The sequence below is a fragment of the Molossus molossus genome, unplaced genomic scaffold, assembly GCF_014108415.1.
Source record: "Molossus molossus isolate mMolMol1 unplaced genomic scaffold, mMolMol1.p scaffold_m16_p_3, whole genome shotgun sequence".
In the NCBI taxonomy this organism is placed as follows: Eukaryota; Metazoa; Chordata; class Mammalia; order Chiroptera; family Molossidae; genus Molossus; species Molossus molossus.
In genome coordinates, this window is record NW_023425366.1 from 72,483,362 (window position 1) to 72,498,482 (window position 15,121).

Consider the following 15,121-nt stretch of genomic DNA (forward strand, 5'->3'; position numbering starts at 1 on the left):
ATCAATAAATCATCAAACAAGTGTTGGCGAGGGTGTGGAGAAAAGAGGACTCTAGTACACTGCTGGTGGGAATGCAGACTGATGCAGCCACTATGAAATACAGTATGGTGTCTCCTCAGAAAATTAAAAATTGAACTGCCATTTGACCCAGTGATCTCACTTCTAGGAATATACCCTAAGAAGCCTGAAACACCAATCAAAAGAATATATGTACCCCTACGTTCAGAGCAGCACTATTTACGATCGCCAAGATCTGGAAACAGCCCAAGTGTCCATCAGTAGATGAGTGGATAAAAAAGCAATGGTACATATACGTAGTGGAGTACTATGCAGCTGTAAGAAAGAAAAATCTCTTATCCTTTGAGACAACATGGTGGAACCTCAAGAGTATTATGCTAAGTGAAATAAGCCAGTCAGAGAAAGACAAATACCACACGCTCTCACTTATTTGTGGAATATAATAAACAAGGTGGGCTGATGAACAAAATAAACCCAGAGACATAGAAAGGAATATTGTTCAGACTGACAAACCTCAGAGTAGGAGGGCAGGGGGAATGGATGAGATGAAGCAAAGAACTTATATGCATGTATGCATAATCAATGGACATAGAAAACAATACTAGAGGGGTTGGGTGGGCGGGATGGAGAGGAGGGGGTCTAGGGGGAAGAGAAACATCTGTAACAATAAATTAACAATCTTATTAAAAAAACCATAAACAAAGTAGTATTTTAACTCCGCTTTCTCAAAACAGACTTAGCTATTAAAGATATTGGGAATATTGATTTGAATAGTTATTTTAAAAGAGAAACAAAAGCATAAATTTAGCAACTAAAAATCTCTTCTCAGTAATTCCTGGGTTAAATAAGAACGTGATGATGAAAATTAAAAATACTTAGAACTGAACAATAATAAAATTATATTTGAATGTATGAGATGATACTAAAGAAAATTTGTAAATAATGACACCTCCATTATAAGGTTGTTAGAAGATTTAAGTGACTTAATATATAAGTGCTTAGAACATTATCTAGTCACAGAGTAAACATTAAATGAATGTTTGTTAAAAGGTAGACATTTACAGACAGGTTCACTTATTAGAAAGCAAAAAAGTACAGAGTAGGGGCAACATTTATTAAGAAAATTGTGAGAATTGGAACTGAATCAGGAGACTTCAAAGGGTAAGCAAATAAGCCTGCATGTAAGGAAGTCAAGAAGAAGTAAACCACATTAGACCCCAGAATCACACAAGTTAAGGGCAGTCAGTACCAACAAAAACAAGAGTGAGGTGGAGTTATAAAATGTTTAATCCTCAAAATTCCTATTCCCACCTACATGCCATATGACTGACCAAGAAGATGCTAGATTTATTCAGTTTCAACTTGACAACTGTACATTTGAAAAAACCAAGCACATCTGTAAGCAAAAAACTGAGAACCCAATTCAGGTAGAAAATACTGACTGTAAGGTTTATTTTCAACTGTATGCCATGGCACACTGGGGTGCTGTAAGAATGTTTAAAACATGCAATACGTGACTATTTAGTCAGGGTCACAGACCTTTTTTCACTTAGACTTTCAAATACAAAAATGACAGCAACCAACACAATAGCTGTCCAGTGTGAATGAATCAAAATTATACCTATTTATTTTTTATCAGATAGGCAAAAATATATATAATTTTTGGTGGGCTGCAAAATTTTAGGAATTAGTTTATGTGTGCCATGAGATAAAAAAGGTTGAAACTGCTGTCCTAGGCAATAAGAAAATACTAGATACTGGAAGTTTAACAATTAAATAAATGGATCCTTGAAAGACCACCCTAAAAGAAAACAGTTGAAACTTCAATTGCAGTGCACAGAACTTCCAATAAACTTTTTATGTAAGTATTTTATTGCTATAGAGAAAAGTATACAAATCACAATTGAACATATTGATGAATTTTCAAGGTGAGCACAACATTACCAGAAGATCCAGAGACTCTTTCATGCACTTAAGAATTTTATAAAATATAGATCATAAAGTATGCAAACATTATGGCTTCTTCGGATCAGCATGATATTTAAAATTCACTCATGTTTTTGTACATAATAATAGATCATGTCTTTTCACTGCTAAATAGCAATGTGATGCATACATCACAGTGTATGTGTTCACTGTGATGTTGTGAATTGTGCTATTTTAAAAAGTCATGTACATGTCCTTTTGTGAATATCTGCATTTCTGTTGGGCGTATTCTTTTTTTAAATATGTTTTTATTGATTTTTTTGTTTGTTGTATTCATCCTTACCCGGGGATATTTTTCCCTTGATTCTGAGATAGAGTGGGAGGGAGGGAAGGAGGAAGAGAGAAACATTGACATGAGAGAGTCACACTGATTGGTTGCCTCCCACATGACTCCGGCCAGAGCTGGAGATTGAACCTGCCACCCAGTTATGTGCCCTTGACCAGGAATCAAAACCAAGACCATTTGGTCCACCATATGCTCTAACCATTGAGCCAAACCAGCTAGGGCTTTATTGATTTTTAGATAGAGAAAAAGAGAGAGGGAGGAAGAGATAGAAACATCAATGAGAGAGATCATTGGTCAGCTGCCTCCTGCATGCTCCCCACTGAGGATCAAGCCCGAAACCCAGGCATGTGCCCTGACCGGGAATTGAACCAGGACCTCTCAGTCCACAGGACAAAGCTCAGTCCACTGAGCCATACCAACTGGGCAGATTACTTGCTTTTCTATTATTGCCAAATATTTTTACCTATTTGCACACAAATCTTTTGTGGAATATTTTTACAAAAAAAATATATTGTCTTGTTTGCATTTTCATTTATGCTGACATTTAATAAGCTAAAATTTCCAGTTTTAATGTAAAATCATTTATTTTACTTTATGGTTATGTGATTTATGTCCTATTTTTAAAATATGTGTCTTCTCTAAGGCCATGAGGATCTTTTCTTATGCCTTATTGTAAAAACCTTTTCATTTTATCATTCACATTTAGCTCTACAATCCATCTAGAATTTGTATTTATGTATGAAGTGAGGTAGAGGCCAAGATTTATCTTTTTCATAAGCGTATCTAATTGACTTACTATCACTAATATCTAATTAACTCAATTTTTTGTTTTATATATTTTAAAGCTATGTTGTTGAGGGCATACACATGTATAATTATATTACCTACCTCACTGGTTGACTCTTCTGACATCATAAATGATCTTTCTTTATACTAAGTAATTCCTCTTGCTTTGAAGAATACTATATTTAAAATTACTATAGTTATACCATCTTTTGTTTTGGTTATTACTCATATAACTTTTTACATTCTTTGACTTTCAACTTTTTCATGTCTTTATATTTAAGGGGTGTCTCTTGCAAGTAACATAGTGGATTCTCCCTGTCAATCTGACAATATTTATATACACATAATTACTACTCTATTTATTGGGCAGTAATTCTCCATTATCTTCTGATGCTGTATATTCTGCAAGCAGAAGCACTGACTACTATTTATTCTATCTTTTCAAGGATCTTTATATAGTGAACAGCCCTGGATAATAGAGTGTCCTCCTCAAGAGCAAAGGCAGATTTGCTTAAAGTTTTGGAAGACAGAAATAGTGCCCCCTCTGGAACTAAGAGAAAACATGCTTACTGTCAAGTATAATAAAAGTAACATCTCCCTCTGGATCAAAAAGCAAGCATGATTATGTCCGGCCTGTGTGGCTCAGCAGTTGAGCGTCACCCATGCACCAAGAGGTTGCCAGTTCTATTCTTGGTCAGGACATATGCCCCGGTTGTGGGCCCGATACCCAGTGTGGGCCATGCAGGATGCAGCCAATCGATGTTTCTCTCTCTCTCCCTCTTACTTCTTCTCTCTCTAAAATCAATAAAGAAAAAAATTTTTTAAAAAGCAAGTATGATTACTATCCATTATAAAATATTTAGGTTCCCTAAGCTCAGGGAAAGGAATACAATCCACTCCTGTAATGCAACCCATTGTGTGTGCAGATATCACTGGCTCTCCTTCACATCATCCTGTGACTGGGACTCAGAAAACTCATACACACACACACACACACACACACACACACACACACACACGGAAATACTCTAGCTACTGCTATTTTTGTAAGTCAGAAACTTTCTTTCATCTCTGACTAAGGAGTTTTATGTCTTCTGCTAGCATCCATGAAATTATATTAGACTAATTTGTTAGTTTTCAATTAGAGTGAAACTCAAACCCTTCACAGATCTTAGAACTTATGGTGACAAAGATGGAATGCTGACAGAGTCATAGCTTTATGAAGGATAAAGAATGACAGCCTCATAGACCAAGTAAGAGGATTTGACAGAAGTACTGGGAATCAGTAGTGAACATGTTAATTATTGTCTTTTTTTTTTTTTAATCCTCACACGAGGACATTTTCCACTTTTGTTCTGATAGAGTGGGAGGGAGGGAGAGAGAAACAACGTGAGAGAGACACATCGCGACTGGTTGCTTCCCACACAACCCCGACCAGGGCAGGGGACGAACCACAACCAAGGTATGTGCCCTTGACCAGAATCAAACCTGAGACTCATCAGTCCATGGGCCAACACTCTAACTGCTGAGCCAAACTGGCCAGGTCTAATTATTGTTTGTTAAAGATGAAGAATTGGAAAGGTGGCTCCATGCTGAAGTAGACTCAAAGACAGAACAACAGAAGGTACCATGGTATGCATTAACTCTCCTCTAAGCAGATTTGTTGGATTTCTTAACAAATCTGACCATCAGCCTCTGATTTGCCCGGTGGTAACAGCTACTACCAAGATACATCCTGGTTGGACAGAGGATTCCTCCTGATTACAGAGAACAGTTACAGAGAACTACACTGAGTGCAAAAGGAGGAAAATTTATAAGCACTATGGACATAAAGTGGTGACTAATTCGAAGTTTAGCTGACTTGTTTGGTTGATGATGGAGTATATTGCATAATTCCTTGTTAAGGTAAAATGGCAATACCTGGGCTGTTTCCAGGCTGTAATGAAATTTATGGCACAGACTGATGGTACTTGATATGCTGTCCTGGACATTGACAAATCCTTCTTGTCTATCCCATTAGCACCCAAAGACAAAGACCAATTCTCATTCATGCTGCAAGTTCACAAATATGCATTTGTAATGCTCCCTAGGGGGTACCTAAACTCCTCTGCCATTTTCTACAAGAGGTGGGTCAGCATTTGTTGTGATGAGCACTACCCTCTGATGCCCAAAGCTTTCACTAATAGATGATATTCAATTGGCTGGAGGGTCAGAAGTGTAATGGCCATGACTTTGGTGTTATCACACCTGTGTCAGTAAGGGTGACAGATGAAGCCCAACAAAGTTGGGAAGACAGATTCACAATATCCAATCCTCCTGGCATTAAGGAAAAATAGTTGTCTCCCTTTCCCCCAACCAAAAGACAGCCTAGCATCACTTTGGGCTCTGAGTATCGGAGACAAAGATGACTCACTTGGACATTCTACTTGGTCTTTTACATCAGCTAACCCACAGGGTGTGTAATCCGCAGACCTACACTGGAAGCTAATAAGCGAGCGGTGGCACATTCCCTACACTGAGGTAGCACAGACCTAATGATCCATTTGAACGACAAGTCTCCATGGCTGACCATTTTGTGTGCTTGAGCCTCTGAAAAAGGGAGGCAGCCTCCACTCAAAAGTATGTTGACTCCCTGAAACAGCTACCTTTGAAAGCACTCTTGGTTTACTACTGGCCTCCTGTCAAAACTGAAGCCCTGACTAATAGGGGCTTTGCTATTTTCATTTTGGGATGGATCAACTCAGACTCGTAACTATTTGACAAGCCTTCTTTGTCAACTGGAAGAGGTAATATTTAAGCCACAAGTATGTTCATAAAAGATTTTCAAGTGCTTAAAGAGACACCTCCAATAGATCAGACAGCCCTCAGAAGACGAGAAATCTCTCTTAAATAAAGCTGTTGTTGGTTACTCAGGAGAAATTTCTAGAGGGATTACTGACACATTATTTAAACACACTCTTAAGGCAGTTATCTCTACAACAAGAGTAATCCCATTAGAAAAGTTGATACAAAAATGTGTCCTTGATTTTAGCTGAACTAATCAATGACACTGCCTCATCCCTGGAAAGCAGTCTGGTCAGCCTGTCACTGATCAGCATGTTATTTATGGATGACAGAATTGCCCAAAACTTCATCCTTGCAGGCCAAGGTAGAATATATGCAATAGCTAATACCGTCTATTAAACCTGGATTAGTACCTCAGGCTAAGTGGAAAGGTCAATACAGAAACTCACTGAAAACGCCATCTTGCTTTCTAAGGTAGACCCTAAGGGCCAAGGGATTTATTTAGCTGGCTGGGTCTAGGCCCTTGCCTGCATGGTTGTGGACAATATTGCAGGTAGCCTTATCCTGTTGCCTGGAGTCCTGTTGATCTCAGCCTTAATTAAATATTATATAAAACAAGTTGAATAAATTTAGTCCCAATCTTTGTTGATAAGATTAATCATGATGGCAAACAATGTGTTATACTCAGAAAAATTTGTCATTATGGCTCTTGAAACTGTGTCATGTTTTTGGTTTTGTACTATTTGCAGTCTGACAATGATGTGCCCTCTATCACAAAATCTACGCAAGAATGGGTGTATAAATGTTTTTTGCACATCTTAAAGTTTATTTTTTATTTGGCCCACATGTGTTTTATGTTCTTTCTTTCCTTTCCTGCTTTTTTTTTTACTATTAATCAAATTTTTCCAAATTTATATTCTTTTTACTCTTCTTTTACTGGTTACCCTAAACATTACAGCATCCATCCTTGACTTTTTACAGCATAAAAGAAATTATTACATTATCAATTTCCCATTAATGCTAGCCCCTGAAAACCTTTAATTCCATTTGTAACCAAAAGAGAGCCAGTTGTCAATAACTGGTAAAACTGAAGATATACACAGTAGCAATACCCCTCCAATGTCTAAACCTAGGTCAACTTTTACAAATGTGCACAAGGAAGCATGTACACGAGTATTAGTGTCCTGTCTGAAAGAGAGGAAATGTTGGAGGCAATTTATGACAATGGATAAATAAACAGTGGTATGTTCATAAAACAGAATCCTGTAGCACAATTAAAATGCATTAAATAGAGATCAATATGAATCTGACTAATAATTTTAGATGAAAGTAGTAGAAGAATATGTACAAAATGATGCATGAAGTTTAGAAATAGATTGCAAATGGATGGGAACATAAGCACTGAAAATACACACACCTGTCAAAAGAATACACTCTAACTTTAGAAGAGTGGTTACCTGTGGGGAGGGAGGAAAGGATGGGATAAGAGGGGGTTGCAGAAGTCTCACGAGGATTTATGTGTTTAAAAAAAATTGATGCAATAAGGCAAATTACTCATTTTAAAAATTGGAGCAAATGGTATTTAGGTATTTAAAATCTGAGAAAATACTTTACTCCTCTACTTTCTCCTTTTGGAAATATTTTATAAATACATGTAAAAAACTTAACGTAAAAATTTCAAAATGAGTACAATGAGAAGAAAAGTTACCTGAAAGTACAGTTGCCTCACTAGATGTTAATATAAACTGATTTTCTATATATTTAGGCAAAAATTCAGACGCTCCAATCAAAAGTAAAGATTCTGAAGCTTTGGTCAGAGCTGCACATAAAAACAGAGGACTCTTCAACAGAATCTGAAATAGAAATAAGTAAAATATGGATTATTTTATTTTGTTAGCCAAAGAACAGATATCCCCACTTATATGTTAATAAGCAATCCACAAAAAGTTAACCTTTCTCAATGTAAACTGAAAAACAAAAATGTGTGTGTGTGTGTGTGTGTGTGTGTGTGTATATCCAAACAGAAATTTAAAATTCACCAGTATATACATACCATGAAAGACATGTAGGTTTGAGCCATTTTTACTTGTAATTTGATCTCCATACCACCTGTAATTTTTATTTGTGACTGGTGGTTTGCCAGTACGATTAAGAAAAAATAGATATATTAACCAGGCATTTAGAATTTCCTTTAACTTAATATTTTTGTTAGTGAATACTTAAAAAAAAATTTTTTTTTTATTGGTTTTAGAGCGGGAGGAAGGTAGAGGGAGAGATGTAAACATCAATGAGCGAGAACATCGATTGGCCACCTCTTACATACCCACCACAGGGAATTTGGTCCACAACCTTGGCATGTGCCCTGACTGGAAATCAAACTGGTGACCTCTTGGTGCATGGGCCGATGCTCAACCACTAAGCCATACTGGCCAGGTTCTTAGCAAATACTTTAAAAAAATTTTTTTTCTTTATTGATTTTAGAGAGAGGGCAAGGGAGAGGGAGAGAGAGGTAGAAACATCAATGAGAGAAAACATCCATTGGCTGCCTCCTGCATGCCCCCCACTGGGGATTTGGGCCACAACATGGGCTCGTGCCCTGACCAGGAATCGAACCTGCAACGTCTTGGTGCATGGGTTGCTGCTCAATCACTGAGCCACACCAGCCAGGCTCTTAGCAAATATTTTTATTTAACTAAAAAACAGACAAAGAAAATTTAAGTAGCACTAAACAAAAATCACTAGGATTGCAGTCAAGATTTTATAATATTTTAGTCCTGGGATTTCCACATACTAAAAAGTGGAGTCATTTAAATTCTGCATTTTATCCAATTAAAAAATGGGCAGAGGACCTGAACAGACACTTCTCCCAAGAAGACATACTAATGTCCAACAGATATATGAAAAGAGGTTCAATTTCACTAGCTATTAGGTAAATACAAATCAAAACTACAATGAGATACCACCTCATACCTGTTATCACAAGACCAGAGATAACAAGTGTTGGAGAGGTTGTGGAGACAAGGGAACCCTCATTCACTGCTGGTGGGAATGTAGACTGGTACAGCCACTATGGAAAATAGTATGGTGGTTCCTCGAAAAATTAAGAATAGAGTTATTATGTGACCTAACAATCCCTCTTCTGGGCATCTACCCAAAAAACTTCAAAATTTTTATTCACAAAGATATATGCACTGCTACATTCATTGCCGTACTGTTAATGGTGTCCAAGACCTGGAAACAACCAAAGGATCCTTCAATGGATGACTGGATAAAGGAGATGTGGTACAAACACACAATGGAATACCACTCAGCCATAAGAAAAGATGAAATACTGCCACTTGTGACAACATGGATGGGCATTGAGAAAGTTATGCCAAGCAAGCTAAGAACTATACGATTTCACTCATATGTAGAATATAAAACTGAAACTCATAGACACAGACAATAGTATGGTGGTTACCAGAGTGAAGGGGGTAGTAAAAGGTAAAGAGGGTCAAATATATGATAACAGAAGATGATTTAATTTTGGGTGGTAGGTAAACAATGCAATATACAAATCATGTATTATAGAAATCTACACTTGAAACCTATATAATCTTACTAACCAATGTCACCCTAATAAATTTTATTTTAAAAATAAAGTAAATTCTGCATTTTAGTCAATTTTTTTAACTTATTCAGAAACCTTACTAGGAAGTATAATGATGGTTTACTATTACTTATTATACTATTACACCATACAGAATAATTAACATGACTGTAAATTACATTTAAATATTAACTTTCAAACTAATTTTTGCATTTCCTGGATATGTATATATCTTAGAAAATATTTACTGGTGTTTTATGTTTGCATATTTTAAAATTAACTTAACATTTCTTTTTCCAGCCCTAAACAGTTTTTAAAACCTAACATATTCTGTATATTCACTCATTTGTCTCCTGAGTGCTATTTAACTTTACATAGCATAATGGCACCATATTTATCTACTCCCATAGAGGTAACTGCTTAGGCTGACTTCAACATCCCATTGTCACAAACAAGGCTACATTAAACATCCCTGTGCATGCACCCTTAAAGACCTAGGAGACAGTGTTTGGAAGTACATATATATCACAGAAGGAAGTTTTAGGGCATTGGAATTTGGTCTACTTAATTCCATTATCTCCAGACTTTTTCTCCAGAGTGTATCAGTTTATATTCCCACTATAATGTGGGAGACTTGCGTTTTCTTCTTGTAGTAGCTTATACTTTCTAAAATTCATCAGAGCAATACTTCCAGATTTTTCCTACATCCCCTTTCAGATTTACCACTCCCCTATCAAGAGACATTGAACATGAAAAGGTCTTTATGACTGCCTCAACAAAGCAAGTACAGTCCTACGCCACTCAAATATGGGGATATGTTCTAATTTGTCAAGGGATTTGGTCATTGTGCAAATATCAAGTGCATTTATACAAACCTAGGTGGTATAGCCTACTACACACTTAAGCTGTATGGTATAGCCTATCCTTTTAGGCTACAAGCCGGTGCAAAACAGCACAAGACTTAATGAAACACAAGATAAAATGAAGCAACCAAAAGACAAGGTAAACGCAAGATATACGAGGCTGCCGTTGGCATAATATAGCATACTGTTTTATAGCAAACTTTTTAAATAAGCAAATGAAGTATACTCACAAATAATAAAAAAGTATAGTATAGTAAATACATAAATCAGTAACAGTCATTTATTATCATTGTCGAATACTAGGTACTGTACATAATTGTATGTGCTATATTTTTATACCACTGGCAGCAGGGTGGATTTGTTTACACCAGCATCCCAACAAACACATGAGAAACGCATTGTGCTATGACATTACAATGACTATAACATTACTAGGCAATATGAATTTTTCAGCTCCACTATAATCGTACAGGACCACCGTCATATATGCAGTCCATCTTTGACCAAAACATCTTTATGCAGTGCATGACTGTAATGCCGCAGACTTCTGAAGTTGGGTCATAAAAGGACAATATTACTTCTGCTGGGAACACTCTCTCTCTCAGGACTCTGGCTTATTACTCAGTCACCATATTGTGAGAAAGCCCAGAACAGATGAAAAGGCCATGTGTGGGTGGTCTAGCAAACAACCAGTATCAAAAGCCAATATTTGAGAGAAATAGTTTGCGAATGATCCCATTTCCCAGACTTAGATCACTCCAGTTGACAACAAGTAGAGCCGAGAGGAACAAATCTTGTCCAAACTGAAGATTCATCGTTAAAACAGATGTTCTATTATTTTAAGCCACTGAATTTTGGGGTAGTTTGTAATGTAAAAATAAATAGTACAGCCCATATAATCACAGATATTTAATATTGTTTGCTGGCTTTCGAAATTTTGCCATGTTGACAAATATAAAGTAGTATAACTATGTTTTATTTTGTGTTTCTCTAATTTCAAAAGTCACTGAGCACTTCTTCCTATAATTCTTAGCTAGGATTTTTTTGTGTGTATAAACTGCCTATTTATATTTCTATTAGACTTTCTAAATTTTGGTGTAGACTTTGTAAGAATTCTTTGTTTATTCTAAATAGTAATCTCTTGATAGATGTAGATATCTTGTCACCTACCTCTATGTCACAAGGTATTTCTTTCATTTATAACATGAACAATGTCTGGCTGGCATGGCTCGGTGACTGAACATCGACCCATGCACTGGTTGCCGGTTTGATTCCAGGTCAGGGCACATGCCCAGGTTGTGGGCCCAATCCCTAGTGGGGGCCATGCAGGAGGTGGCCAATCAATGTTCTCTCTCATCAGTGTTCCTTTCTCTCTCTCTCCTTTTCACTTCCTTTCTCTCTAAAATCACTAAAGGAAAGAACAATTTATAATATGAACTATGTTGTTTTCTTCTAACCACATTTTATTAACCTAGATGTCACCTTTGTGCATGATATGAAGTACATATCCAACTTTATTTATATAGAGGAACAACTTTGTCATCGTATCTACTGAACAATTACCCTTACAGTGCTTCTTCTATCAAATAACACATTTTTATATGTATTAATCTATTGGGAGTTTACTCTTCTGTTCCACTAGTCTATTTATTCTGTACTGAGTAAATGGTACACTGTTTTTACTTCTATGGCTTTGTAGCCTGTCTTAATATGTACTAAGACAAATGCTCCTTGTTTTCCCTATGCATGAACTTATTCTGCCATAAACATTTTAGAATCAATTTGCCATTTACTAAAAAAAAAAATTCTTGCCCTAGTATTTATTAAATTGCATTGAGTTCATAGATTATTTGAGAAAGAAATAATATATGAAAGTTGTCATGTCATCCATGAATATGGTATATCTTTCAATTTATCCTACCTTCTCAGTTACATACATTTTTCCATTTTTTCATGAAGTCTTGAGCAACTCTGTTAAAATAGTTTCTGAATTATTTATAGTTTTATGATTCCTTTTAACTTTATTATCTAATTTTAAAAATAGATGATTCTTGTTGAATATTTTTATTTGAATATTTGTTTTTTTAATTTTATATTTATCTCATGTTGTATGTTCAGATATTGTTCAATTAATGGATTATAGCTCTTTTATAGTTCTTTCTATTTCACAAATATTAATTTATTCATAATTATTGAGAGTTGAGTATTAAGCACAGTCCTTACTCCAGTGAAAGTTATAGCAATATTCCATGATTTTATAGGAAATAGCAGGCTTATTAGATATAACTGGCAGAAAAAGAAACAAAAATATCTCATTTTTGTCTTGGCTCTGCAACTGATTTTTAAAACAGAAAACAAATCACAATATCCACATATCTCACTTAAGGAAAGTTTAATATAAAAGTAGACAGAGCAATGGCATTAGGATGTCATACACATGATACTCATATTCTTTTTTTTTTTATGTTTAAGAATTTACTGAATTTCACATAGCTTGTAATTGTGGCATACATAATTGACTGTCAGAAGTACAAAAAATTAACTGCACACTTTTTTATATCTTTTTGGTTTTTTTTGTTGTTGTTGTTGTTTTGTTTTTTCACAGTTTATTTATTTTTTAACTCTATTTTTTAAATTTTTGTTACAGATGTTTCTCCTTTTTTACCCCATTGACCTCCTCCTCCCCATCCCCCCAACCCTGTCCCTGGCTTTGTTGTCCATATCCATTGGTTATGCATACATGCATGTAAGTTCTGTGGTTTATCTCTTCCCACCTCCCACCCCCCTCTCTACTGAGGGTTGTCAATTTGTACCCTACTTCTGTGTTTCTGGGTCTACCCTATTCCTCACATTGTTATATTCATTATATTCCACATATAAGTGAGATCATGTGGTATTTGGGTTTCTCTGCTTGGATTGTTTCACTTAGGATAATACTTTCCAGGTCCCTCCACGTTGTCTCAAAGGATAAGAGATCTTTCTTTCTTACAGCTGCATAGTACTACATTGTATATATAAACCACTGCTTTTTGATCCATTCGTCTACTGATGGACACTTGGGCTGTTTCCAGATCTTAGCTATTGTAAATAGTGCTGCTACGAACATGGGGGTACATATATTCTTTCTGATGGGTGTTTCAGGCTTCTTAGGGGATATTCCTAGAAGGGGGATCCCTGGGTCAAATGGAAGTTCAATTTTTAATTTTTTGATGTAACACCATATTGTTTTCCATAGTGGCTGCACCAGACTGCATTCCCACCAGCAGTGTACTAGAGTCCCCTTTTCTCCACACCCTCACCAACACTTGTTGTTTGATGATTTGTTGATGGCGGCCATTCTGACAGGTGTGAGGTGATACCTCATTGTTGTTTTAATTTACATCTCTCTGATGATTAGTGATGTTGAGCATTTCTTCATATGTCTCTAGGCCATTTGTATGTCCTGTTTGAAGAGGTGTCTATTCAGCTCCTCTGCCCATTTTGTAATTGGGTTCTTTGTCTTCCTTTTGTTCAGTTGTATGAGCACTCTATATATTTTGGAAATTAACCCCTTATCTGATGTATCATTGGCAATGATGTTCACCCATACAGTGAGTTGCCTTTCCATTTTGATGGTTGTTTCTTTTGCTGTGCAGAAGCTTTTGACTTGATGTAGTCCCATGTGTTCATTTTTTCCTTTGTTTATGTTGCCTTAGGTGATGTATCAGTGACACTTCTGTTGTGTATGATGACCGAAATTTTGTTCCCTACATTTTCTTCTAGAATTTTTAGGGATTCATGAGTCACATTTAAGTCTTTTATCCATTTTGAGTTTATTCTTGTGTATGGTGGAAGTTGATGGTCTAGTTTCATTTCCTGCATGTAGCTGTCCAATTTTCCCAACACCATTTATTAAAGAGGCTGTCTTTACTCCACTGTATGCTCTTACCACCTTTGTCAAATATTAATTGAGCATATTGCCTTGGGTCCCTTTCTGAGTTCTCTGTTCTGTTCCACTGGTCTATATACCTGTTCTTGTGCCAGTACCAGGCTGTTTTGATAACAGTTGCTTTGTATTATAACCTGATATCTGGTATGGTGATCCCACCTACTTTGTCCTCTTTTTCAAAACTGCTGTGGCTATTCGGGGTCTTTTTGGTTTCATATAAACTTTTGAAGTATTTGTTCTAGTACTGTGAAGTATGTCATTGGTATTTTGATGGGGATTGCATTGAATCTATAGATTGCTTTGGGTAATACGGACATTTTAGTGATGTTAATTTTTCCAATCCATGAACAGGGTATGTGCTTCCACTTTTATATCTTCCTCTATTTCTTTTTTTGATGTCCTGTAGTTTTCAGCAAATAGGTCCTTTATTTCTTTGGTTAAATTTATTCCTAGATATCTTAAATTTTTTGCCGCAATAGTAAATGGGATTGTTTTTTCAGTTTCTCTTTCTGTGAGTTCATCATTGGTGTATAAGAATGCCATCGATTTCTTGACGTTAATTTTGTATCCTGGTACTTTGCCAAATTCATATATTAAGTCTAGTAGATTTTTTTATGGAGTCTTTAAGGTTTTTATGTATAATATTATGTCATCTGTGAATAATGACAGTTTCACTTCCTCCTTTCCAATTTGGATCCCTTTTATTTTTTCTTCATGTCTGATTGCTGTGGCTAAGACTTCCAGTACAATGTTAAACAAGAGTGGCAAAAGTGGACATCCCTGTCTTGTTCCTGTTCTTAAGGAAAATGTTTTTAGTTTCTACCCATTGAGTATGATGTTGGCTGTAGGTCTTTCATAAATGGCCTTTATTATCTCGAGAT

General features: G+C 36.1%; 1 protein-coding gene across 1 annotated transcript in view; it reads right to left on the reverse strand.

The window, feature by feature from the left end:
• Positions 1 to 15,121, reverse strand: part of SLCO6A1 (solute carrier organic anion transporter family member 6A1) — a 111,264-nt gene that overhangs the window by 53,490 nt on the left and 42,653 nt on the right. The window contains exon 7 of the mRNA XM_036279694.1: positions 7,569 to 7,713. Within this exon, the coding sequence (XP_036135587.1) occupies positions 7,569 to 7,713 (145 nt within the window). The remainder of the gene's footprint in view (positions 1 to 7,568; positions 7,714 to 15,121) is intronic.